The sequence below is a fragment of the Alexandromys fortis genome, unplaced genomic scaffold (assembly GCF_014885135.2).
Source record: "Alexandromys fortis isolate MF-2015 unplaced genomic scaffold, M_Fortis_MF-2015_v1.1 scaffold_227, whole genome shotgun sequence".
Classification (NCBI taxonomy): Eukaryota; Metazoa; Chordata; class Mammalia; order Rodentia; family Cricetidae; genus Alexandromys; species Alexandromys fortis.
This window is the reverse complement of record NW_026068109.1, coordinates 514401-542307: the sequence shown is the minus strand read 5'-3', so window position 1 is coordinate 542307 and position 27907 is coordinate 514401. Positions and strand designations below refer to the sequence as shown.

The 27907-nt window shown below is 49.4% G+C and overlaps 1 protein-coding gene across 1 annotated transcript in view; it reads right to left on the bottom strand.

The window, feature by feature from the left end:
• Daglb (diacylglycerol lipase beta) overlaps positions 1-26491 on the bottom strand; it is a 33991-nt gene extending 7500 nt beyond the window's left edge. The window contains exons 1-9 of the mRNA XM_050124407.1: positions 26319-26491; positions 23566-23717; positions 16454-16625; positions 13886-14144; positions 10608-10730; positions 8231-8358; positions 4548-4674; positions 3553-3636; positions 952-1029 (exon numbers count right to left, since the gene is read on the bottom strand). Of these exons, the coding sequence (XP_049980364.1) occupies positions 952-1029; positions 3553-3636; positions 4548-4674; positions 8231-8358; positions 10608-10730; positions 13886-14144; positions 16454-16625; positions 23566-23717; positions 26319-26413 (1218 nt within the window). The 5' untranslated portion in view covers positions 26414-26491. The remainder of the gene's footprint in view (positions 1-951; positions 1030-3552; positions 3637-4547; positions 4675-8230; positions 8359-10607; positions 10731-13885; positions 14145-16453; positions 16626-23565; positions 23718-26318) is intronic.
• Positions 26492-27907: the final 1416 nt, after the last annotated feature.

Here is a 27907-nt window from a genome sequence, read left to right as displayed (position 1 = left end):
CCACTCACCCACCCATCCACCCATTACCCGCCCATCTATCCATTCATCTATCCCTCCATCTACCCATCCACCCACCTACCCATCACCCACCCACCCATCCACGCATCTGTCTTCCCATCCATCATGTTTTCTGGTTTGTTGAGAGAAGGTTCCAAAGCTCACAATGGCCTGGACCTTGCTGTGTAGCCTGAAATTAACTCATGGTTCTTCTACCCAAGACTCTCCATGTCTGGAGTTATTACACTCACTTTACAATGTTTAAAAACCATTTCATACGCACACATCCATCTGAGGTGGGGTTTTCCTCCTCCAAGAGGAACTCTGCCCCACTCACCCCCACAGAAAAGGAAGAGAGAAACAGAACTAGGCTCTGGCCACATCCACAGAGAACTTGTGGGAGTGAGCTGTCCATCCAGCCTGTGCCGCCCACACGGCTGGAGCTCTTGCTCTGCTGCTCTGGCGGGACCAAGCACTTTCCCACGAAGATATCAGCTTTTAATTAGAGGGGAAGTGACTGTGGCTGCAGTTCAGTTTCTAGATGCTTGTCCAGCCCGCATCAGACTCTGGGTGCCACCCTAACCCGGAATCCTCATATCCAGACAGTGGATGCGAGAGGAACGCAAGTTAGCTATAGGCCAGCTTGGGCTACATGGGACTCGTGCCTAAAAAAAGGAGGCTGAGGCTGGGTGGTGGTGGCACATGCTTTTAATCTCAGCACTTGGGAGGCAGGGGAAGGTGGATCTCTGTGAGTTCAAGGCCAGCCTGGTCTACAAAGTGAGTTCCAGGACAACCAGGGCTACACAGAGAAAAACTGTGTTGAAAAACCAGAAGAAAAAACAAAAAAGAGGGAAGGAAAGACAGCCCGCCTCAAGTGTTGATCTGACAGTCCATCCTCCGGCTTCAGCCACGTTACTCCATCTCTTTGAGACGTCCCTCTCAACACAAACATACCTTGTGGGCCACACAGTCCTGCAGCTCTGCCTCCAGCTCGATGTTCTCACTCTCTGCAGACAGGTCAGTCAGGACATCCTGGGAATGTGGGCACAGCAATGTCAGCCTGTGAAGCTGCACGGCGGGTGAAGGTGGCATGTGTGGAGACTGAGGACAGGGACCCAGAGCGGTCAGACTGCTGAGAGAGATGTGTCCAGCCTCTACAATAGCTGAGGCAGGAAGCTGGCGGGGTGCCAGGCAGGAATGGCGGTGATAGAAGGGACATCTAGAAACACCTTTGTCTTGCACACTGATCTTCCCAGCCCAGAGCACAAATTAGGGTTTGAGCAAAGCCCTGTTTCTGCCCTGGAACACACACACAATGGCTCACTAAACAACAAAGATGCTGACAGGGGAGAGGGTGAGTGGCCGGGCTGAACCTGGAGGGAAGCAGAGTAACCATCCTCCCTGGGCTCCATGCTGTTTTGGTTTCTGTTTGTGACCGGCTTTGAACTCCTGACTCCCATGCTGGGACTGTAGGCAAGTACCGCATGCCTGGCTTACTTCTACAAGCGACCCACTGGGGACTCCTGGCACTCTTAGTGCTGTGTACAGACTGGGACAGCTCACAGAGCACCCAACAGGCTGGCAGGGAACGAGCACTCGGAGGAAAGCCGTGTGTACTGGAGGTTTCTGGAGGAGGAAGGAAAACGCTGAGGCCTGTGCACAGCATGGAGGAGAGACTGGAACAGGCTGTGCTGGGTGCACGCTTTCGTTCCAGCACTTGGGGACACTTGGGGGCTACACAGGAAAGAAAACGGATTGACTAGGATGACCGAGATGACGGGAAACCTTTCTTTCGGTGCAGGGAACCAAATGGTCAAAACAAGGGCTGGGAAAGGACCTAGTTAGAGAGCCTGAGGCTGTGAGAGCTAAGACGATCGACTGAGCAAGGAGTAGTGGGCAATACTAATAACAGATAATGGGCTGAACGCCCGCCTTCCACACGGTATGTTAGGTGTTCTGCCCTGAGTCTGAAAGGGAGATGCCAGGCAGGTGCTCCCCTGCTGCATGACATGGCCCAGGAATCTTTTCTTAGACCAGGCCTCACGATGTAGCTTTGGCTGGTCTAGAACTCACTCAGTAGACCAGGCTGGCCTCTAACTCTCAGAGATCTGCCTGCCTCTGCCGCCCAAGGGCTAGAATTAAAGTTGTGGCACTAGCATGTCCAGCCCAGCCCTCTTTATTATTATTTCTTTATGTGTTTACTTGTGTGTCTGTATACCATATGCACGCCTGATCCCCTGGAAATGGAGTTACAGATGACTGCGAGCTGCCATGTAGGTGCTGGGAATCGAACTTAGATCCTCTGAAAGAGCAGTCAGTGCTCTAGGGCTGAGCCATCTCTTCAGCCCTGTTTTATTTTGATATAGGGTCTAAGTTGCTCAGGCTGGCCCTAACTTTAAAATCCTCTGTTTCAGCCTTCAAAGTGTCTGGATTCTAGGCCTGTTCTGCATACTCAGCAGTCACACTGGTCCTTCCTGGGCCTCCTGGGAGAACCAGGAAGTGAGAGTGGGGGTGGCAGACAAGAAACCAGAAAGCAGATGCTGAAAGAGGGAAGAGAGCAGGACAAGAAGTGGAGGCGGGAGAGGACTGGAGGTGGACAAAGGGCTCGCTGCATCCAGAAGAGGCAGCACATGGTGACTGGAGGAAGGGAGGGCCTGAGAGAACCCCCAAAGGAACTTGAGAGTACGTGACTATTTTTTTAAGTCTTTGTGTGTTGTGTATGAGTGCGTGTGCATGTTTGTGTATGAACGCAGGTGCACGTGTGCCACAGCCCAGGTACGGCGGTCAGATCAGAGACGTGCTCCATGTCAGCCTTCACCTCCACCTGGCTTGAGGTAGGGTCCCTTGTCAGCCGGCGTAGACGCCAGGCTATCTGGCCCTTGGGATTCTAGAGTCTCCTGTTTTCATCTCCCATTCTGCTGCAGGAAAGCTGGGACCACAGACGCGGTACCGCCCCTGGGTTTTACGTGGGTTCCAGGGACCTTACGCAGATCCTCACCGTTCCCCTCAGCGCACTTTACCGTCGAACGTCTCCAAGCTGCCCCTCCCACTTCTTCAAAATTCAGTCTTACTCTGTAGCCCAAGCAGGACTCAAACTTGGAATCCTTCTGCCTCAGCCTCCGGAGGTGGGATTACAGGAGTGTCCCACCACACGGCCCAGCATGTCTTCTCACGGAAGGCTGACCCCACCATCCTATCTGGCTCTGGGTGCAGGAATTAGAGGGCGGGCTACTCAGGCTTGGGGCTCATCTAGGCACATCTAAAGAGGGTCAGCAGGAGACGACCAAGCCGGTATCCCTGTAGACTGTCTTGGAATGTGTTGGCACCTCCGCTGCCAACAGCTGGCCATTAAGTGGGAACCACCTCCCTGTGTTTCATCAAGTCGGTGTTCCACAACCCACGTTCACTTCCTGGCTCCAGTGCTTCCCCTGGTTACCTCACAGTGGCTTTCTCTGTTCCTAACGAAGATTTCCTCTGCCTCAGCACCCACCCATGGCTCACTCTCTGCTCCCCAACAGTGCCCAGATCTGAACCTGTCAAACACGGCGTCATTACCTGGAGAGACATGGTTCCTCTCACAGCAACCACCACGGCCTCTTTTCTGTGATCCAGAACCACTATGAAGGGCAGCTCATAGACCTGGAAGAGAAGAAGCCAGCACAAGGCCTGACCCACGGGTCACAGAGCACCACCACCAACAAAGAAACCTGCGTGTCTGTGACCTGGTTTCTCTATCCTCCTGTCTCCCAAGTGCTGGGGTTGTACACACCACCATACCTGCAACTTCAGGTTTTTTTCTTTAAATTACATTTATAATGTGAGGGTGTGTGTGCGGGCGCATGAGCATGTGTGTGTCACACAGCATGTGTGAAGAAATTAGAAGACAACCTGAGGGAGCTTGTTCCCCTTCTATTGTATGGGTCCCAGAGATTGAACTCAAGTCCTCAGGCTTGGAGGCAGACACCTTTACCCACTGAGTCATCTCACTAGCCCGACTGTAGAAGACTTAGTTCTGCCAAGAGATTCTGTGGGTCACAGAGTCTGAAAACAGTTGCCCTCTACCAGGTTTTGCAGTAGAGAAGAAGTTGGAGAGCTGCTGAGCAATGCTAACCACAGATTTGAAGGTGGTAGGCAGGTAGGGGTGTGTGTGTGTGTGTGTGTGTGTGTGTGTGTGTGTGTGTGTGCGCGCGCGCGAGCATACACTGGAGTGTGACTTCCATTCCAGGCCTTGTGGTACAGGCTTGTATCCCAGCTGTTTAAGAAGCTGAGGCTGAGGTTGAAGGAAAGCAAATTGAAGGCCTATTTGGGTCACAGGCTAAGCTCTGGGCCAGCATATAGGCAACTTAGAACATTTAGAAATAAAAAGTAAAAAGGAGGCTGGGGATGCAAGATGGTTCAGTGACTGAGATATTCACCGCTAAGCCTGATAGCCTGAGTTCAACACCCAGTACCCATACGCACGCATGCATGCATGTGCACACACACACTCCTCCCACTAGATCCCAGAGGACTCTCGGACCCACATCTGGACACCCCGTCTGAGACAGCACCTTGTCGTGAAAGCTGATGTGAATGAAGTCCCGGTACTGCAGCCCGGTCGTCTTCAGGATGGAGGCAAAGTGGCAGTTGTGCTGGTCCCCGTCAACTGCGTCATACTCCGTCTCTCTGCTTCTGCAGCTGAAGGGAAGACAAAGCTGACTGGCAGTCTGGGCCCCCTCTAGGATTTATCTAGGAAATTCAGGGTGGGGGAGGGCTGACCACTTCTAAGACAGTCTAAGAACAGTTTCTCAAGTCGCAGGGAATGGAATCCATGGTCTTGCACATGGGGTAAACACTTTTTCACTGAGCTACATTCCTGACTCTTCTTTTCTTCTTTTCTTTCATGTCTCTATGTGTGTGCGCACATGTGCAGGCCCATGCATTTATTCATTTCTGTGTGTCTGTGTGTGTGTACATGTACATGCATTCATTCATCTTTGTGTGTCTGTGTATGCACATGTGCAAGCCCATGCATTCATTCATTCATTATCTGTGTTTGTGCACATGTGCACGACCATGCATTCATTCATTCATTCATTCACCTCTGTGTGTTTGTGTGTGCACATGTGCAGGCCCATGCATTCATTCATTCATCTGTGTGTTTATGTGTGCACATGTGCAGGCCCATGCATTCATTCATTCATTCATCTCTGTGTGTTTATGTGTGCACATGTGCAGGCCCATGCATTCATTCATTCATCTCTGTGTGTTTATGTGTGCACATGTACACGACCATGCATGCATTCATTCATTCATTCATTCATTCATCTGTGTGTTTATGTGTGCACACGGGCAGGCCCATGCATTCATTCATTCATCTCTGTGTGTTTGTGTGTGCACATGTGCACGACCATGCATTCATTCATTCATCTGTGTGTGTGGGTGTGTGCACATATGCATGTCCATGCATCCATGGAGGCCAGAGGAGGTCATATCCTACTCTCTCATCTGTGTTAATTCCTTTGAGATAGGGCTTCTCACGGAACTGGAGCTAGGCTGGAGGCCAGCAAGCCCCAGGGATCCTCCTGTCTCTCTACCTCACCCCCACCACAGGGGACACAGGCAGAGTCGGAACAAGCTTTCTCATGTGGATGAGGGGCTTTGAGCTCCAGGCCTCCTGCCTGAACAGCAAGCATGACACTGACCATGCCACCTCTCCAGCCCCATGACCAGGAAAGACACAAGGATTGCCTGTGTGACTTCGGGAGCACTGGGGATCAAGCATGAGAACAGACTGCCCTGTGGCTGGGTTCAAGGGCTTGCAGAGGGTAAAGTGACAGATACAATATGGGAAAGGTCATGCCAAACTTCTGTGTCGGGTCAAGAAAATGGCTCAGCAGGTAAAGGCACCTGCTGCCAAGTCTCATGACCTGAGTTCAATCCCTGGGATGAGATCTACATGACAGACAGAGAGAATAAACTCCTACAAGTTGCCCTCTGCTCTGACATCCATGGACACACACACATATGTAACTCAACTTTTTTTCTTGAACTGTCAAACTGTCGACCAGGAAGTCCTGCAGGCCGCAACGCCCCAGAGGGATGGACGCCAAGCACTTAGATCTTGGTTTCTAATTAGCATCTCCACCTTGCAGGGTGAAGGGCAGAAACCACTCCAGGGCAAGCAAAGGATGCAATTTCAACTCCTTTCATCAGGATCCTTCCATCAAAGCCAAGATGGCTCAGTGGTTAAAGGTGCGTGGTGAGTGATTTCACACGAGTTCCCTCCCAGAGCCCACGGTGAGGCAGGAGGAGGTCAGAAGACAGCACTGTCGTTTGCTGTGGCATACACATACCCACACACATCTCAGGCACATGTTAATGATAAATAAAACCTGAAATATTTCCATCAGAAATGCAGGAAGAGGCCATGTGTGGCGGCATGAGCCTGTAACCCTAGCACTTGGGAAGTGGAGGCAGGAGGATCAGGAGGCCAAGGGTATCCTTGGCTACATGACATCCTGCCTCAAAATCACCAAAAAACAAAACAGGTAACTAGGGAAGTGCTCAGAAAGTGACAGGGACCCATCAAAAGGACACAGGAACCAGCCTGCAAAGTCAGGCCGGGGCATGTGAATACCAAATACTAATTATAGAAATGACAGTAATGAACCATGGCTGTGGATGAAGCAAGAAGCATGTGTTGGAAGTGATACCAAGGATCTTGCTGCACAGCAGAAGAAATGGTGATTTGAGAAAAACAGCAAGTTCCCACCCACTCTAGTCGTGATTGACTGAAGTAAGAACAAAGGGATGCTAAATCTGGACCTGGTGGCTGAGGGCTGGGCTTAATGTGAGGCTGCTTTCCCAGCAGGAGCAAGGCCTGGGTTCGAGCAGCAAGGAAAAGAGTAGGGCTGGTGTTCAGTGGGTGAAGAGCACAGGCTGTGCAAGAGGATCAGAGTTCGAATCCACAGAACCCATGCCCTGTGCCAGGCGAGGCTGTGAAAGTCCTGGAACCCAGCTGGAACTGCGAGGTGATGGGTGGAGTCAGGAGGACCCTGTCCTGAGAGAGTAAAGTGGAGAGAAGGACGGCAGGACACAGACATCCTCCTCTGGTCTCCAAACCCTACACACGCATGTGAACATGCACACGCGTTTGGACATATACCACTGTCAGATATTACACACATACACATTACTGCGTATTCAAGTTACCAGTCAGTTAGCAACCAATTAGAGTATTGATTTTTATAATTTTACTACAATGAACGTCCTGAGGAAATTCAGCCAAGTTGCTAGCAGACCTTTATCCATTAAGCATGAGATGTTGGCCCAGTGGGAAAGGTCCCTGCCGCCAAGCCTGACGTGAGTCTGAATCCCAAGAACCACAGTGGGTGATAATAGTTTCCTCAAAATCCCTCCTGCCTTCAGAGATTAAACATTTTCCAGACCATGTGATCAAGTTAATAATAAGCCCTGAAAAGGCAGGCATGGTGGCGCAGCCTTTCACCCAGCGCCCAACCTGCTCAAGTCTAATCCGCTCTTGAGAGGACCGGCTTCAATATGCTTGTATTTCCCATGTAACCAGCATCTACAACCTAAGCCAAATGCATAGCTCCACTCTTTCCTGTTTAGTTTTTGTGGCGGGGTTTCTCTGTGTAACAGTCCTGGCTGTCCTGAACCTCACTCTATAGAGCAGGCTGGCTTGAACTCAGAGAGCTCTGCCAGCCTCTGCCTCCCGAGTGCTGGGTTTAATGGCGTGTGCCACCACTGCCTGGCCGCCTAGCTCCACTCCTCCATGCTGGCCCAGAATAACATAGGTATGTGTGTGTGGTGGTAACCATTTGCTGAAGACGCCAACAGGTTGAGAGTGACCTTACACAGTGACGACCCCATGAATGCTGGAAACATGTAGATAAAGGGTGACAACATCTGTACGTGGTTCTGAGCGCTGTTCTGGGTCAGCTAGGGTCAGTAAGCTTTTTCAGAAGTTGCAAGTGCCAGGCGTGGCGCACGCCTTTAATCCTGGCATTCGGGAGGCAGAGGTGGCAGCCTCATCTATATGATGAGTTTCTTTCAGGCTAGTCAGGACCAACATAGTGAGACCTCAAAACTTAGAGCTAAGGCATGAAATTTCAGGACACAGACACAGCTCCAGAAAGATTCTAGGAAAAGGACTTAAGACTCCATTCTATTCTTGGATGCTTTCTCTTAGAGAGAAATTCCATGAGAGGCTCACCCTAGGCTGACCTACCAGTCACCACCAATCCTGCAGAGCCCGGTGAACGGGTTTCTGTAGATGTAGAGGGGCCATCCGTAGGCGGCGGCTGCAAACGGCATGAAGTGATGGCAGTTCTCCACTTCGGCATCCAAGTCGGCTTCCTGGGGGAGAGGAGGGAAAAAGCCTTTTAGTGTGTGGCATCCATGCAAGGGATGAACCCGGAGATCTGCGTGTCCCACAACCCGAGCCTCGGGGTCTGTCTCCACCTTCTACCCGTTAGAACCATGTTTGCTGGACCCACCCAGCTGGCTGGTCCTCCAGCCTCCAAGAGTCCCCTACCTCCAGCTCCCATCTTGCTATAGGAGCCCCAGGATCACAGAAGTGCTCCATTATGTGAATTGGGGGGGTGTCCCCACACTTGTGAAGCAAGCCTCTTAGCCTGCTGCGTCACTCCCACCCTCACACCAAGACTTTAGTCTTGTGCTCCACCTTCTAATCCTTCCTGCTTTTCCTCCTTGACTCTCGAACATTCCTTTTCTCCCCATGTGTATTTGTGGGGTACCTGCGTGCATGCGTGTTCACAGGGTGTGGGCACCTGTGTGTGCATCTGTGTGCATATGGACACCCAAGTCTCACATCGAGAATCTTCACTCTCCCACCTTATTTGCCAAGGCAGAGTCTTTACCTCAAACCCAGACTTGACCTAGCCAGCTTGCCTGAAGGCTACCCCACCCCCATCTTTACCTTCCAAGGCTGTAATTACAGATGGGCCAGCACACCCAGCCAGCATTTACATGGGTTCTGAGGACCCCAACTCCAGCCCTCACAGCTGTGTGGCAAATATAGTTAACAGCTGAGCTGTCTCTCCAGTTTTTTGTAGGGGGAAACTGGTATTTGTTTTGAAGACAGGGTCTGTGTACCCTGGCTGTCCTGTCCTGGACCTTGCTATGTAGACTAGGCTAGCTTAGAACTCAGAGATCTACCTGCTTCTACCTCCTGAGTGCTGGAATCGAAAGCATGTGCCACCACAGCCAGCACTTGTTTCTTGAGACAAGGTCTCCCTAGGTATCTCTGGCTGGCCGGGAACTCTCGGATCCACCTGCTCCTAAACAGCCACCGGTGGACTCCACCGGAACTGTGGCGAGGGAGAAAGGCAGGGGTCCCTGCTCAGTCTTCTGGCTCCTGCCAGAAGTTCCTGCCTAGAGTTCTTCATGGCTTTCCACGCTGGACATGGGCAGTTTCAACACCTGGAGGAGGCACGCCACTGGGGGAGGGTTTTGAGGTTTCAGAAGACCGACACCATTCCCAGAAGCTTTTTCTTTGTCTCACGGTTGTGTCTCAAGATGTGAGCTCTCAGCTTCTACTCCAGCACCACGCCTGCTTGCTGCTGCTGACAGTCATGAGCTCTAGACCTCTACAACTGTAAGCCCCCAATAGATGCTTTCCTTCGTAAGTTACCTTGGTCCTAGTGTATCATCACAGCAACAGAAAAGTAACTAAGACACAGATCGAAAGCCTGGAGGACTCCACGGCTTTCGACCCCTGTGACACGGGTGCAGTCACTGCTGGCAGAGGGACACACAGTCTACGGTTTCTCTGCCATACACTCTATGTGTTACTTTTCTGTTTTTTTGGTTTTTTTTTGTTTTGTTTTGGTTTTTTTTTTTTTGTCTTGTTTTTGAGGATCTGGGAATACGGTTCAGTGATGGTACATGTGCTGGGTTCCACACCCAGCAATACGAGAAGGGAGGGAGGAAGAGAGAGAGGAGGAGAGGAAGACAGAGGAAGAGGGAGAGAGGGAAGGAAAGAAATGAATGAATTAGTGTTGTCCCTTCTACTGTGTAGCCTGGGATGGCCTGGAACTCACAATCCCCCTGCCTCTGCCCCCTACTGCTGGAATGCAGGCATATACTTCCAGGCCTGGCATGACTTTATCTTTGGAAAACAAAGTTTCATGGCAGAAAAAATTTCACCAAGCAAAGCTTGAGCTGTTTTTGCTTCCTAAACCTGGAGAAGAAAACATACTCTGAGGTGACTCAGGCCCCATCCCAGAAGGAATTCTTCCAGAACATAGGACCAAATATTGACTTCCCTACAGCGCAACCTAGACAATAAGATGGAAGTAGGCTTCCTGTACCTGGAATCTAGGTGAGAAAGTTGGGTTTTGGTCCAAAGGCTACTGAAACTGTTCTTGGCTACTTCTCCTGCCTCTTCTCCCTTCTCCCATCTGTCCCTGTCTTCCTATCATTCCTCCCCTTCCCTCACCTTCTCTCCTCTTACACAGGGTCTATTTCTAGCCCGGGGCTCCCTACATAGCCCAGGCTAGCCTCCTACTCACAATCCTTCTGCTTTAGCTGTATGACTCTGAAGGTCTACATAGATGCACGAATGTTGGCGGTGTCGTCATTACCTGAGACTGCCCTGGAAAGTGGGTGACGACCTCCTGAGGCTCCAGGCTGCTGCTGATATTGTCCTGTTGCTGGTGGAGAAGGGTGAAGCCTGCTGCAATATCACTGGGCACCAGGTCTGTGTCCTGGGTGGGAAAGCACAATGGCCTGCCGTAAAAACCCATCAGATGGTCCAGAAACCTCTTAGCATTCAGTTAAAGAGTTCACACACAGGCTCATTACATAGAAAAAGGTATTTATTATTTTCTATGTGTCTGAGACAGTCTCATGGAGCTTAGGATGGCCTCCAGCTCACTAAGTAGTTAAAAATGACCTGGGATTCCAGATTCTCCTGCCTCCATTTCCCAAGTATAAGCATGAGCCACCACACCCAGCTTAGAGAGTATTTAAAGGTACTTCTGTGTGTGTGTGTTCACGCGCGTGTGCGCGTGCACGCGCATGCACACATCCATGCATACCACATGAGTGGGGGAGCCCCCAGAGGCTAAACTGTGGGATCCCCTAGAGCTGGAGTCACGGGCATTTGTGAGTTAAACCAATGTGAGTGCTGGAACTGAATCCAGGTGTTCTGTAAGAGCAGGAGCTTTAACCACTGGGCCGTCCCTCCATTCCCTTAAAGATCCTTTAAAGAGCATTTTCCTTTGCGGGATTCCTCCTAGATGTGAGCTTAGCATTTTTCCTATCTTGTCCTCAAACAAATATGCTAGATTGATCATTTTATCAAAATTTGATTTTAAGTGACTTAATAACTATTTCTGTTTTAAAAAATGTGTGTCTGTGTACAAGTGCACACATGTCAGAGTGCATGTGTGACATTCACAGGTTGGTTCTCTCCTGAGGCAGGGTCTCTCTTGTTTATACTTGCTGAACTCTGTACTAGCCTGTGAGCTTCCATCCTAACCACAGGCGTGCTTATGCTTACGTGCACAGGATCAGAGGTGTGCACCACCATGCCTGGCCTTCTCATTTCTTAAGCTGATGGGAAGTTTGCATTGATACATACTCTGAGGCAGATTCATGAGGTTGAACATATGATTACTGGGTACACTGTGCCAAGAAAGAAATCAGAAACTAGTAAAACACTAGTGAGACTTCTCATGTAAACAAATCTGGAAGTTAGAAATCCTCTCTTAGCTGGGCTTGGTGGCACATGCCTAGAATTGTAGGACCTGGACGGCTGAGGCATGAGGATGGCAAGTTCAAGACCAGCCTGAGCTATACAATGAGTCCTTAGGTCAAAAAGTGATGGAAGGAGGAAGAGGAGGAGGGAGGCCACAGGATGAATGGCCCAGGGGGTAAAGACACTTGCTGTCAAGCCTGTCGACCTGAGTCTGATCCCCGAACACAGAGTTGGAGAGAACCAACTCCTGCATGTTGTCCTTGGGCCTCCACCTATGTCATACACGTATCCACTCACACAAAATAAACGAAACTAAAAAGAAAATAGACTAAAGGAAATTTCCACCAGTAGCAGGATCTTCTAGCCCACAGGAAGGACCTCTGGGCCTCTGATGGACGAGCCATGCATGAAGCCTTGGGTTCTACCTCCAGCCCTGCATAAAACCCGTCCTGGACCAGGTGGTGGAGGCAGCAACAGCAGTGCACACCTTTAATCCCAGCATTGGGGAGGTAGAGGCGGGCGGATCTTTGAGTTCTAGGCCAGTTTGGTCTACAGCCAGGGCTAGAGAGAAATTCAGTCTCAAAACAACAACAAAAAACAAAACAAAAACTACCTTGGAGCACACCTGTAATCTCCACACCCAGGAGACAGAGGCAGAAGGTCCAGGATTTCAAGGCCCCCCTCAGCTACATAATTAGTTCAAGGTCAGTCTCTGCTACAGCCACAGGAGACTGGTAGTGTCTAGGTACCTTCTCTTCTCTTCTGGATAGCTTGAGATTGGGTTGAACCGCTCCTGTAAGATTTAGGAGGATGGCTCAGTGGGTAAGAGTGCTTGCTGCTCTTGCAGAGGGCAGTTCAGTTCCCAGCACCCCCGTCAGGTGGTCTCACAACTCCATGTAACTCCAGCTCCTGGGGAGCCGATACCCTCTTCTGCCCTCCGTGGGGTACCTGCACGCACGCAGCACATGCTCACACAGATACAAGTAATAAAAATAAAAACAAATTTAAAAAAAAGCTTTACAGGGCACACCTCTTGTGCTGTCCCATGTCGCCATGCGACCTCTCAACAGTTACAAGTCAGAGCAAGCGGAGACAGGAAGGCGCACAGGATGTCAAAAGGAATCTTCTCTCTTACTTGGTTTCAGTACCAAAAACAACAGTTTCGACACATCATTACACAAACACCTGGATAGGCGAGAGAAATGAGCACGTCCCAGTCCTCGGGCAGCTCAGCCTGGAACAGTGACTCCCTTGGCACCTCGTCACTAGTCACGGAAGGGGGTGGCAAGTATTTAAATTACTTTCTACTTTTTTTTTTTTTTTTTGGTTTTTCAAGACAGGGTTTCTCTGTGGTTTTGGAGCCTGTCCTGGAACTAGCTCTTGTAGACCAGGCTGGTCTCGAACTCACAGATACTTTCTACATTTTTTTGTGTGTTTGCCTGTGTGTGTAAAGATCAGAGGACAATGTGGGGCCTAGGGACTGAACTCAGGTTGGCAGCAATCGTCCTTACCTGCTGAGCCATCTTGTGGAAATGAGGAATTTCTGATACTCCCCTGCCTGTACGTGTCTACCTGCTGACTGCGCCGGATGGAGGAGACATAAGAAGACAGCTAGCAAATTCTTTCCTAATGGACACGTTGTGTTACTTAGTTCCTTAAAAAACAATGCACAAGCTGGGCTGTAACAGACTAGTGTCAATGAAAGGACACACCTGGCCATCAAGAGAAAGGCCGAGGGCTGGGCTGGGCTGGGCTGGGGCTCAGCTAGTACAGCACATGCCAAGATGTATGAAGCCCTGGGTTCCATCCTTAGCACCAAATAAACCCGGGTGGGGGAGCATGCCTGTAATCCCAGCACTGAAGAGGTAGCTGAAGGAGGATCGGAAGTTCCAGATCATCCTTAGCCACACAGTCAGTTCCCGGTCATCCTGGGTTACAGGAGACCCCTGTCCCAACAAAGCAAAACAAACAAGAGGCAGCAAAGGCTTGGCCATCCTTGCGGTTAACTGCTGCCTGCCAAGCCCGCCCAGGCAGTGTACTCCCGAACCCCATGCCCAAGGGGTCCAGGTCCTCAAATCCACATTACAGTCGCCCACGTGGCTTTGTGCAGAATGCTCAGCTTCCCACGGAAAGAGACCACAGCAGATCCCGTCTGCTTACAGAGAAGTAAGTGGAGAAAAGGTCGGCCGTGCTGGAAAAAGCGACCCTCGCATTGTCGTCCTGCACCACGCAGCAGCAACAGAACATCACTCTGGTCTCCCACACGCTTTTGGCCGCTGTCTTCAGGCCAGTCAACAGCTGGTTTGAGTTGTTACTGTCCAGGTGCTCGGGGCAGCCTGGAGGATGTGGAGACGTCATGCCGCCCAGCGGATCAAAGACAAAAAAGATGGTGACCATGGTGGCAGCCATAACAATCCAACTGCAAAAGTAAAGCATGGGAAAGGCTTGGTGACCGAGAAGGCGGGGTGGCCCGAGTCCCCTGCAAACACACAAACTAAGCCTGCTTCTGTACTGCCGAAGGAGAGGCAGAACTCTGAGAACCCCACTGAGACAAGCAGTTTTCTTCTAGAAAGTTAGTTCTCTGAGGGTCAGAGAGAGGACTCAGGAGGTAAAGGTGCTTTTGGACCTGCATTTGATCTCCAGGGACCACATGGTAGAAGGAGAAAATCAATTCTTGCAGGCTATTCTCTATCTTCCAACATGTGCATGTCATATACCACATATGACTAACTACACAAATAAATACAGAAAAAGAAAGACAGTTCCTCATAGCGTCCCACGAAGGCCAGAGCTCTGAGAGGAAACCCCACAAAGGACACAAAGGGCTGAGGTGGGGGGCAGCACTGTAGCCTAGACACAGATGCCACTAGAACTAGTTCTCCTGGAGCCCCTGACCGTAATCCAGCTCCCCTCCATGTCCTGAGGGTCTTCAGAGTAAAACTGAAGAGTTTCCACATTATGGAACACTCCAATAGATGTCCCCCGGCCCACATTTAACTATTTCCATTTGTGTGTGTGTGTGCTGTACATATGTGTTTGTGTGGATATGTGCGTGTGTGTAGAGGTCAGTGGTTAGCCTTGATCAGTCCCTACTAACACAGGGCTCTTACTGAGCATAGAGCCCAATGACTGGGCTAGGCTCACCCAAAGTTCTAGGAATCTGAACTAATTCCTATTGCTCTCATGACAGGCTTTACTAACTGCTCCACTTCCTCAGCCTGAACTGTTTCTACACCGCCCACAGTGTGCAAGGCCCTGTGTGGTCTCCACTACAATGATGTAATGCAGACGCTGCCGTCCCTGCCTGCCTGCCTGCCTCAGGGATAGCAGCACCAGCACTGGCCTCCACTTCTTTATTCATAACAAAAAGGGACAAAACTAGACTACTGTTAAGATCTTTAGCTTGGTGGTGAGAGGGCTCGGGAGTACAGGCATCTGCTGCTCAAGCCTGACATCCCAAGTTCAATACCTGGGACCCACGTGGCTGAAGAAGAGAACTGACTTCCACCAAGTTGCTCTCTGACCTCCGCATGTGCAATAGAATATAACCATACTTCCCCACATAAATAAACAAATGTAAAGAATTAAAAAACTTTTTTAAGTAAAGAAGATGTGAAAACTGCATTCTAGTCCTTATTAGACCGCAGATGGTGGTGGTGCACACCTTTGATCCCAGCTTCTGGGAGGCAGAGGCAGGAGAACTCACAGATCTCAGTGAGTTGAAGCCAGCCTGGTGTACAGAGTGAGTTCCAGGACAGCCAGGGCCACACAGAGAAACCCTGTCTCAAACAAACAAACAAGCTTTATTAGACTATTATACACCATCTCAATTCCTGGCACTGGTTCTCCTGACCTTTAACCTTCATCTCACCTTTAACCTCCACCCTTTCCTTTGACTGTGGGCTTCTCTCTGTGTAAGGTTTATTTATTTTTATATTATGCATGTGTGTGTGTCTGTGTGCATTTGCATGTGGGCACAGGTGCCTTGGAAACCAGAAGAGGACATTCCTAGATGCTGGAATTACAGGCAGCTGTGAGCCTTTTGATGCGAGTGCTGGGAACCAAACTCAGGTTTCTCAACAGCAGCAAGTGTTCTTAACCACTGGGTCACCTCTCTAGTACCTGCCCCCCCCCCCCGACTTTAAAGAATTTATTTACTTATTTTATCTGTGTATATATGAGCTGAGAAGTAGCTGGGGCTCCTCTGAACTCAACGCTCTTGGCCGCTGTCTTCAGCTGGTCAACAAGTGGCTGTTGAATATGTAAGTGCATGACAGAAGGTATCCTCCTTGATCAATTTCCACCTTCTTCCTTTAAGGAGGATCTCTTCCTCTGAACCTGAGGCTCATGCTTTCTGGGCTAGGCTGGAAGGCTGGAAGCCCCAGGGATTCTCCTGTCCCCAGAGGTGAACATGGGAGGCCTAGTTTTTTGCACGGATGCTAGGAACTGAGCTTCGGTCCTCACAATAGCATGGCAAGGACTAGTAACTGCTGAGCTGTCTCTCCAGTCCCTCTTCCTTCTTCCTTGCAGAAAAGTGAGGTTGGGAAGAAAGTGAACACTCACAAATGTAAGTTGGAAGAGGAGTTGTTTCTCATGGTCTAAAAGCCATCCTTAAGTTTTCATGAATTACTCAGAAAGCCCCCACTCTGTGTTAGAAAGTCCCCGGGACATCAGGGTGTTACACTGCTCAGAAACACACCTGAGAAGCCAAGAGGAGGGAGACCTCACCTGACAATGACGGTGGTGATGATGCCAATCACAACTGTCTTGTCACATTGGATACCTTTTGCCACCCAGAAGGCCGCCAGAGAAGCCCAGACCATCTCTGGCAGGAAGAGCGCCAGGCGGACATAAAGCAGCTTAGCCATAGACTTCCGAGGTCCAGGGTTACAAATGGTTCCTGAAACACAGAAAAGAATGAACTGCTCACGAGCCTCCTAAGATGCAGAGCTGCCTGTCCGCAAGAAGACAGCTGGGGGGGGGGGCGGGGCTGGAGAAATGGCTCAGCTGATACAAGCGCCTGCCACAGAAGTATGAAGACGTGAGCTTAGATTCCAGCATCCACATGGAAGCTGAGAGAAAGGTGGTGTGTGTCTGTAACCCGAGGGCTGGTGGTAGTGGTCCCTGGAGCCCACTGGCCAACCAGCCTAGCTGAATCAGATTAACTGAAACCCAGTCTCAAAAGGTAAGGTGGGGCGTGACTGAAGACCTCCCCTTGATGCTTATATGCACCTGTAAGTACACACAGACATACAGACAAACACACACACTACAGGAGCTGGAAAGACTGCTTCGCAGTTAAGATCATGCACTGCTCTTGCCAAGGACCTGAAATTGGTTCTCAACACCTATAACAGGCAGCTCACAACCCCACATAAATATCTCCATTTTCAGGGGATCTGACCTCTCTAGCCTCCACGGGCACCTACACTCACACATAAACCACACACAGTCACACACACATAATTTAAACAAAGTCAATCTTAAAAAGAAAAGAATATAGCTACTGAACATCTGCATTTTGCTATACCCACCATCGGGCTCCTTATACTTGGTGACATGTGCCAAAATTAGAAAGCAAGCGGTAAAGCCGAGCGGTCCTGGCGCACACCTTTAATCCTAGCACTCGGGAGGCAGAGGCTGGCGGATCTCTGTGAGTTTGAGACCAGCCTGGTCCACAGAGCAAGTTCCAGGACTTACACAGAGAAACCCTGTCTTGAAAAACCAAAAAGGGGCGAAAAAAAGCAAAACAGAAAGAACAGAAAGCACATGAAAAATTGAGGGACGGGAGGCTGACAGACGCTTCAGGTCACCTCTCAGACTCACTCAGAGTTACGACCGCGTCTGGGCTCTCACTAAGGACTACATAATCGCTGCCCAGACTGGACTACTCCTGAGAACTGAGAGTGGCACCGTGGGTAATTACACTGCAGCAGCAGGCATTCCGGAGGGCTGCCCCAGGCAGGAAGGGAGACAGTTTAATAGCAGGAAAATAAGCTTCCCACCTACTGAACACCTTACCAAATATTTGTACTGCTAAATACTTTAACATCAATTATGCTCTAATTCTCACAAATTACAGGCGAGTCATTAACTCATCTTACAAATGAAGAAATTGAGGCTCAGAAGATACGTGTGGTGTGTGTATGTGTTTGTGTGTGGTGTGTATGTGGTATCTATATGTGTGGTATCTGTGTGTGCTGGGTGTGTGGTGTTGTTTGGTGTGTGTGTGGTGTATACATGAGTGGTGTGTGTGTCCACTATCTCCCATGGAGGCCAGAGAGGAATGCTGGGTGCTTTTCTCTTTCACTCTTCACCTTGTTTCTAAAAAGGATTTATTTTTAATTATGTGCATGTGTCTGTATGGGGAGATGGCACGTGAGGTACACATAGTGAAGCCAGAGGCTTTAGAAACCCTTGACCTGGAGCTGCAGGCAGTTGTGAGCTGCCCAGTGTAAGAGCTGGGAGTTGAACTGAGTTCCTCTGCAAGACCTCTGGGTCATTTCTCCAGCCTTCCACGCTTTAGCTTCTGAGGAAGGGTCTCTCACTTCTCATCAGTTCTCTAGGCTGGCTGGCCAATGAGCTCCGGGTGTCTGCCTGGCTCCACTCTTCCACACTGGGATTACAGGTGGACGATGGGAACAAATCACGGATTTAAAATGTTAGTGCTGGGGGATGGCTCAGCGAAGGGCACCTGCAGCTCTTGCAGAGACCCTGAGTTTGGTTCCCAGCACACCACACTGACCTCCACTCCTGGGGCCCCGATGCCCCTTCTGCCCTCTGCAGGTACTCCCACAGATGTGGCATCCCCCACACAGACACTCACACATAATTAAAAACTAAAAATAACTCTTTAGTGCTGGACATGACAGCACACACTGTTAACCCCTGAACTTGGACGTAAGTTCAAGGACAATCTGGACGACATAGCAAGTTTCATGCCAGCTGGGGTAACATGGAGAGATCCTGCCTCCAACAAGCATAGAACAATTTAAAAAAAAATTTTTTAATTATGCATTATCAAGCCTCCTGCTTGGCAGTTACACTGTAATCAGTTTTTAACTTTTCATTTACATGTATTTATTGTGTGTGAGCACATGTGTGACATGGCTCAGAAGAGGAGGTCGGGGACACCTGCCGGAGTCGGCTTCCTCTCTCAGAGGTCCCAGGCTGGGCACAGCAGCCCCTTTACCTGCTGAGTCTGGCTGGCCTCACGGCGTTCTCACTCTTCCTGAGGAACAAAGGAAGCCCGTCACTATGGAACAGTGGCTGAGACCCTAGAAAAACAGGAACCCAGGCCTGCACTGGGCTGGTAGGATACTAAATATGGACACATTCTAACATGGTCAGCAGCATCAGCGATTGGGACTTCCACATAAAAGCCTCTGACCCAACATTTACCAAATACACAGACGGACAAAGATGGAACTCGTTTAACTTCCCAGAAGATGAACGAGATACTGAAGGAAGCTGCAGCTACCTAGAGAAACACTTTTAAATTCTTAGACAATGTTATGTATATGTGGGGAACATTTTGGTCACTACCCCTCCTGCTCCTCCCACTCCTTCTGGGACCCCTTCTTCCTAAGAAGTCCCCTCCTAGCTTCGTAGCTTTTGCTTTGTTTTGCTTGTTTGTGATTCACCGAGTTTAACTAGGGTGACTGCTTAGGCATGGGCAGGGAGTAATTCCCTGGAACACGGGCAGTTTACCAGGGGCTACATCACTGAAGAAAAATGACTCCCCCTCCTTCAGCAACCATTAACTGCAAGTGGTCCCTGAGCTAGAGGTGGGGTCCTCATAAGTCCCTCCCCACCCTGTGACAGAATGTTGATGGCCTCATCTGGTTTAGATCTTAGAAAAACATTTTTAAAGACAAAGTTCCACTCTGTAGACCAGGCTGGCCTTGAACACACAAGAGATCTGCCCGCCTCTGCCTCCAGAGTGCTGGAACTAAAGGTGTGCACTACCCTGTCTGGCTAGAAAAACACTTTTATTTCCGTATTTACTTTTCCTCCTCAAGATAAATAGGCTGGTAGAGAACCCCGGTTACTTAGCAGATATTCTAATTTGATGACTCTGACCTTCAGAGACACTGCTGTCTTAGGCTGTACTTAACAAAGACTTCCTAAAGTGACCCAAGGTCCGTGCCTGAAAGCAACAAAGAGAAAGTCTATGCCACAGATTTATGAATGACAGACACCTTAGCCACTGCAGCCAACTTCTCTGACACAGAAGTTGAGCTATGAGCTCTTCAGACACAGAGAGACAAAGGACCCTACCCAGAGGGTGATTGGCAGCCGTCACATGGAATGGGTTCTTCTGTTAAAACCCAGCAGCCTTGAATGCAGACCATCCTCAGTTACCCCCTATATAGTAGCAACTGTAGGGTTTCATGGGGGGAAGTTCTGGAGGTACGAGCCTTTGATCCTAGCCCTCAACTGGGAAGCTGAATAGCACCCTGAGTTTGGGCCAGCCTGGGCTACACAGTAATATCCTGAAGAAGCAAAGAAAACACCTCAACAAAAGCAAAACTGTCCTTAACTATGCCACGCATATCTATGACTATGAAAAAGAATCATCTTGGCCCTTCTTTCCACAAACCATACAAGGAAGGTCACAAGCACTCCTGTGTGTATGCAAACATACAGGTAAAAACTGATTAATACACGCACGTTGTCACACTGGCCTCCCCAAAGGTTTGGCTAAATACATCCCCACCAGCAAATCAAGCTGCCTATTCATTTCCAGCTCCTGATGCAATGATGCGCTTATTTTAATGGGTGTGTATGTGTGTGCGTGTATGTGTGTATATGTGTGTGCGTGTATGTGTGTATATGTGTGTGCGTGTATGTGTGTATATGTGTGTGCGTGTATGCGTGTATATGTGTGTGCGTGTATGTGTGTATGTGTGCGTGTGTGTGTGTGAGAGAGACAGTGTGTGTTTGAGTCTGAATCATTTATTTTGGTTTTTCAAGACAGGGTTTCTCTGTAGCTTTGGAACCTGTCCTGGAACTAGCTCTTGTAGACCAGGCTGGCCTCAAACTCACAGAGATCCACCTGCCTCTGCCTCCCGAGTGCCGAGATCAAAGGTGTGCACCACCACCACCCTGCGGGTCTGAACCTCTTAAAATAAGAAAAAGTCTTCCTTTATTCTTCAGGCCCTTTAGTATTGTTCTACTGACCCAGGTTCTTCCCTTATTTCCTACGAAAGCCTCACTGCTGGGTCTGGTGGCCATGCCTGTGATCCCTGTGCTAGGCAGGCAAAGACAAGAGGACTGCCCACTGCAGTTTCAGGCCAGACTTCATCTCAGAAAGACCTGAGCTCTGACTCAGGTGGAAGGTGTTTGCCTCATATGCATGCATGAGGCCCTCGGTTCAATCCCTATTGATGCAAAAAAAAAAAAAAAAAAAGAAAGAAAGAAAAAAGAAAAAGGCTCTATCTATCTATCTATCTATCTATCTATTTATCTATCTATCCCTGTATTTACCAAGGAAATTACCCCTTTTCCCCCATGTGCTACAACCTCCCCACACCTTTTCTTTAATTTTCTTCATTAAAATTCGTGTGTGTGTGCATGCATGTATGTATAATTTTTTTTTTTTTGAGACAGAATCTTACTATGTAGCCCTGGCTGGTCTGAAATTTGCTATTTAGACCAGGCTGGCATCAAACTCAAGAGTCACGTACCTCTATCTCCCTGAGCACTAGGTTTAAAGTCGTGAGCCACTGTGCCCTTAAGAAGTTTCTTCTTTAAACATTTATTTGTGTGTGGTGGACACGTGTGCTGTCACACGTTTGTGGAGGTCAGAGGACAACTTGTGGGGGTAGGTTCTTTCCTACTGCGTGGGTCACAGGGCACGATCATCAGTACAGGCTGCAAACATCTTTACCCACTGGGCCATCTCACTAACCTGGCAGGGTTTTACTACGTAGCTCTGGCCGTACACTTACAGCAGTCCTCCTGCTTCTGGCTCCTACGTGCTTAGACTACAGGCACGATCAGCAGCATGTGGGCTGACAATTTAGCAAAACGTGTTACTTATAACTAAGAGCAATTAAAGGAACTAATTTGGGGGTCTGGGAGTGGTACTGAGGCCACTGAGCTCATCCCCAGGGTCTGAACTAAACTTTTTTTTCTTTTCTTCTCCTCCCCACTCCCCACCTCCTGACAGAGTTTCTCTGTGTAGTACTGGCTGCCCTGGAGCTCGCTCTGTAGACATAGGCCTCAAACTCAGAGATCTGCCTGTCTCTGCCTCCCAAGTTCTGGGATTAAAGGTATTTGCCACCACAGCCCAGCTAAACATTTTTTAAATTTCATTTTTATTCTTTTTTTTTTTTTTTTCATTTTTATTCTTGTATTTGAGCCCCCCTCCGTGTACACTGTGTGCATGCAAAGCCAGTGGAGACCAGTAGATTGCAAGAGACACCAGGAATTAGGATTACAGAACGTTATGAGCCACCTCGTGTGGGTGCTGCAAACAATTGTGTAAGAGTAGGAAGTGTGGGCTGGAGAAATGGCTCAGAGGTTAAGAGCACTGGCAGCTCTTCCAGAGGACCTGAGTTCAATTCCCAGTAACCACATGGTGGCTCACAACCATCTATAATGAGATCTGGTGCCCTCTTCTGGTGTACAGCAAACATGCAGGCTGAACACTATATATATATAAAAATAAATCTTATCTCTGTGAGTTCAAGAGCCTGGTCTACAAGAGCTAGTTCCAGGACAGGCTCCAAAACCACAGAGAAACCCTGTCTCGAAAAACAGAAATAAATAAATAAATAAATAAATAAATAAATAAATAAATAGATAAATCTTGGGCTGGAGAGATGGCTCAGAGGTTAAGAGCACTGCCTGCTCTTCCAAAGGTCCTGAGTTCAATTCCCAGCAATCACATGGTGGCTCACAACCATCTGTAATGGGGTCTGGTGCCCTCTTCTGGCCTGTTGGCATACACACAGATAAAATATTGTATACATAATAAATAAATATTAAAAAAAATCTTTAAAAAAAATTCAATTCAAACTTGGACAAGAAGGACCTGGATCAACTAACACTGGACATGCAGGTAGGGATAGAACAGAGGTCAGGGCTTCTCCAGGACAATCACCTGTGTCTGCTCATCTTGGCTGTGAGTGGAGACAGCCCCACCCAGAAGAAAAATAAAATCATGCCTTGGTTTGTTGCCAGGACCTTAGGAGGCGGGGTAAACTTTGCCCTAGGAAAGGAATTTTGACAACACCCTGCCAAAAAATTAGGTGGAGAATGATTCAGGGAGGCAGTCAATGGCGTCAACCTCCAGCTTTCACATGTGTGCAAATGTCCACACAAATGTGTACATACATCACATACACAAAGAAGAAAATACTCTGATGTCAACTGTAGTGATAGCTTTTCAACTATGGAAACAGTCGGAAACTTAGTGAAGGGCTGGGGAGATGGCTCAATGAAGAGCACCTGCTGCTCTTGCAGAGGACCTGTGCCTGGTTCAGAGCACCTGTATGGCGTGGTTGACTACCACCTGTGTGGAGTGGTTGACTACCACCTGTGTGGAGTGGTTGACTACCACCTGTGTGGAGTGGTTGACTACCACCTGTGTGGAGTGGTTGACTACCACCTGCAACTCCAGGTCCAGGCTATCCCATCCAGTGCCCCGTTCTGACCACAGCAGGCACTTACAAGCATGTGGTTATCCACACACATAAACCCACACACGATCTTAGAAGGAAAAAAGACACTGAATACACTCTAAAAGGGTGAACTGTATGCTGTACAAATGGTATCACAGTACAGCTGTTAAGATAAAAACCCAGCTTCACGCAGAAAACGTGGCTCTTTACCTCTCATGCTGACACACACCATGGCCAACACGGTGCATATGATAACTGCCAGGAGAACAAGCAGAACAATCAAGTAGGTGCTGAGCAAGGCTCCACCAGGACAGTCCAGCTTCCTCCTATGCACGAGATACAACGTCAGACTGGCGATCCATCTGCGGACAAAGAAGAAAGTGGGTTCATAAAACAAGAACATGAGGAAATAAAGGGAGTTAATATTCTCCAACACAAGGGTAAGGTTCAGTGTAGAATGTAATTTCCATCCATAAAAAGTCCACCCAGAGCTGGACTACTTGCACACACGTGGTTTTCTGCTCTTATTTTATATCTACTGCAATCCAGGAACTGGGCACGCCTGTAATCCCCAGCACCCAAGAGGCAGTGGCAGGAGGATCATAAATCAGGCCTGAGCCTGAGTTCCAAGACCCTGCACAAGGATCCTTTGCTTAAAAAGCAAATAGGCAGGGCTGCAGAGACAGCTCTGAGACAAAGAGCACTGGCTGTCTTTCCAGAGGTCCCGAGTTCAAAACCCAGCAACCACATAGTGGCTCACGACCATCTATAAAGAGATGTGGTGCCTCTTATGGCATGCAGGCATACATGTAGGCAGAACACTGTATGCATAAAAAATGAATAAATCGGGCTGAAGAGGTGGCTCAGAGGTTAAGAGCACTAGCTGCTCTTCCAGAGGTCCTGAGTTCAATTCCCAGCAACCACATGGTGGCTCATAACCATCTGTAATGAGATCTGGTGCCCTCTTCTGATGAATATATGTTAACAGAACATTGTATGCATAGTAAATAAATCTTAAAAAAAATGAATAAATCTTTAAGACACACACAAAGTCTGGGGATATAGCTCAGTTAGTAGGGCATTTACCTGGTGTGCAGGAGCCCTCAGATTCAACCCCAATGACATACACTAAGTGTACACACCTGCAACCCCAGCACTGGGGAGGTGGAGGCACGGGGATGAGAAGTTCAAGATCATCCCCCCCTCACACACACACAGTAGTTTGAGGCAAACAAGAGATATAGAAGACCCTATCACAAAGCAAAGCCTAGGCAAGCATACATAAGGGTTCTGCGGGAAAACACCTGAACACCTGCCATGACTTAGAACCATGTGAGTTGGAAACCACACGCTGTGTTGCTGAACTAGTCACAGGACGATTTGTACATGTATAGTAATGTGCAGTGTAGCCTACCACAGTCCAAAACCAAGCACGCACAAAGGAAATTATGAAAATAACTCATAGATTCAAAAAGAGAAACCCTGCGGGCTCCTGGGTACATTTTGTAATTCTGCAGTGAACAGTGATACTGCACGGACCTCCAGCAGGCAAATTCACCCTAGGGGTACGTCAGCAGAGGACAGCACCACTTAGCAAGAATGTCCGCTTTTTTAAATTACATTTATTTACTCTTTGCTTGGGGAGGAGTGTCATAGCATGCCTGCAGAGGAAGGTCAGAGCGCAATTCTTCCACCTGGGGATACAACTCTGGTCACTGGGCTTGGCCATTGAGAGATCTTGCTGCCCAAGATTGTTCTAGTAAAGATTCAACTCCAAGCCGGGTGGTGGTGGCCCATGCCTTTAATCCCAGCACCCAGGAGGCAGAGGCAAATGGATCTCTGGGAGTTCGAGGCCAGCCTGGTCTACAGAGCAAGTTCCAGGACAGGCGCCAAAGCTACAGAGAAACCCTGTCTCCCCCGCCCCCCCCCCCCCGCCACCACCCCTCCCCCCCCAAAGATTCAAATTTCAAAGCCCAAGAGGTATCATTCCAGGTGATGGGGATTTAGCTCCGTTGTAACTCATTTGCCTAGCAGGCATGAATGAGGCTGGGCTCAAGCATTAGAGGGGGAAAAATGAAGGATTGCTTTGGGTAGCTTTTCTCAAGATAGGGTTTTGTGCAGCCTAGTCGCCCTCAATACGTATCCAAGGGTGAATTTGAACTCCTGATCCTCTTGCTGCCACCCCCTAGTCCTAGGATTACAGGTGTGCACTGCCACCACGAGCTGTGTGTGGTGCTGGGGATCCAGGCAAGGGCCTCATGCATGCGAGGTGAGCACTCTACCAAAATGAGTTACACCCCCCAGGTCCTAGATAACTTTTTCTGTCCGTTTTGCAAACACCAAGGCTCCGTGTCTGGAAATAACTGCAAAATGGTCTGAGAAAAACCCAGCCCTTAGAAGCAGAAAGTTCCTAGAAAGAGCTTCTGTGTTCCCATTCCTTTCCTCCTTGAGAATGCTTTTTCCTAAGAACGCTATTCCTCGTTGCCAGGCATGCCAGGAGCTGACTTCACGCACTAGTGCCGTTTCCCATTGAACGTGGCTACGTTTTGCAAAACCAACCTATTATACTTGTTTCTGTGAATTGCTCTGAATTTGTAATTGCTCAAATGTTTGTTTTTGTAGAAACAGGTTACTTCGCTACCCGCCCAGCAAAAAACACGGGAGTGATGCAAAGTTCCAAAGCCGGAATCCCGAAAGGAGAGACCTGGAGGCTACGGATTTTTGGATGCTCACGCTTCACTCACGCTCCCAGTGCCAGGGTTCCGCGCCGCACCCTAGCGCTCGTGCCCCGCGGCGCTGCAGGACCGGGACACCTGTCAAATGCACAAAGCGACTGCCTACGGTCTAGGTGCAGACAGACCGAGCTCGGCAGGCGCGGCTGCCGTTAAGTACCGAGGAGGGCGACTTGGATCGCCTTCTGCAGCCACAGCGCGCCCTCCCGCCCGCACGGCGGCCTCACTTACGACAGCACACGCAGGAACAGCTCGAAAGTCCCGGGGAACACCAGGTCGTCGCTGGCCAGGGACCAGCGCCGGCCGAACAGCACCATACCCGGCATGGTGCACCTCCTACTGCGCCGCCCTGAGTCGCGCGCGCCCTTCTGACTCCGTGGGCGGCCAGGGCCTCAGGACGCGCAGGCGCACGCTTAAGTAAAGGCTCGCGCATGCGCCCTCTGGCCCGAGGCCTGAGCACGCGCATTGATTAGCACGCCGCCGGCTTGGCTCGCTTCTCAGATCTGCTGGCCCGGAAGTTAGCTGCTGGCCAGCGACTGCGGATCGGAGTGTGTGTGAGGTTTGTTCCGATGTGGTCATTTCTGTTTAACAGATAAAGATTCGGAAGACCTGTAAAGACTGCTCTCCCCACACTGCCGCGGCCGCTAATGGCGAAGCTGGGACTTATGCTTGGGTCTCTAAATCTAAGCTTGGGGCGACTTTACTGTCATTTGTGGTTCCTTAGGACTCAAGACTGAGTTCAAGTCTGACAGGCCACCCAGCGGTTGGCGAGATAAGGTCTGACTCCTTTTCGCAGCTCCACGGCTCTCCCTTCTCTCCTACACACCGTGGTGTAGCCACCTTCATCCCTGCTCCTGGCCAGTCTCGCTCGTTGCCGTTCTTCCCCACAGTCCCCCGGGTCACATCGGTGACCCGTCAGACGTAGTCTAGGTTATGCCTAAGACTTGCAAGGCTGCTCTTGGGCACAGAGTACATCTTAACTCTTCGCAGAGATCTTGCTAGCAGAGTCTTACATCAAAAGCTCGTAATTCGTGTCTGTATTCCCAGTCTTCCACCTGCTGTCGTCCACCCTCACATCACGTCCCTTTTAGTTACCCAGTGTTTTTGTGTCGGTGGTGTGCATGTGCGTGTTTTTGCATGTGTTTGGGGTGCACCGTGTAGTAGATGCGTGTGCATGTGTGCTCATGCATGTGGCGGGCTGAGGTTGATATCAAGAATCATACCCTCTCTCCAAATAAAGGCCAGATGGTGATGGCGCATGCCTTTAATCACAGCGGTCGGAAGACAGAGGCAGGCAGGTCTCTTCTATGAGTTCGAGGCCAATCTGGTCTACAGAGCTAGTTCCAGGACAGCCAGGCTTACATAGAGAAACCCTGTCTCGAAAAAAAAAAAAAAAAAAAAAGAATCATACCCAATAACTCTTCACTTTGTTCACTGAGGCAAGGTCTCTCAATCTAATACAGAGTTTGCTGATATGTGTAGTCTTGCTAGCCAGCTTGCTGTGGGGATCTTCTGACTGCCCCTTCCTAGGTTGTAATTACAGGTGTACTTCCTTGCCCATCCTGCATTTTCTTGGGTTTCTAGGGATCTGAATTTTATTCCTCACACCAGTTCAGCAAGTCATCTCCTTAGCCCCTCACCCCCAAATTTTAACATTTTCTGTTTCCTCTTATGGAGATGGTATCTTACAGGTATTTTTCTTTTGCCCCCCCCACACTTATTTTTTTCTTTTTTTTGGTTCTGGGGATTTGTTAGGCCAGCACTTTACCCCAGCTGCTCTGTCTCTGAATCTCTTCATCCAGGTCTCAGGTGTGGAGTCA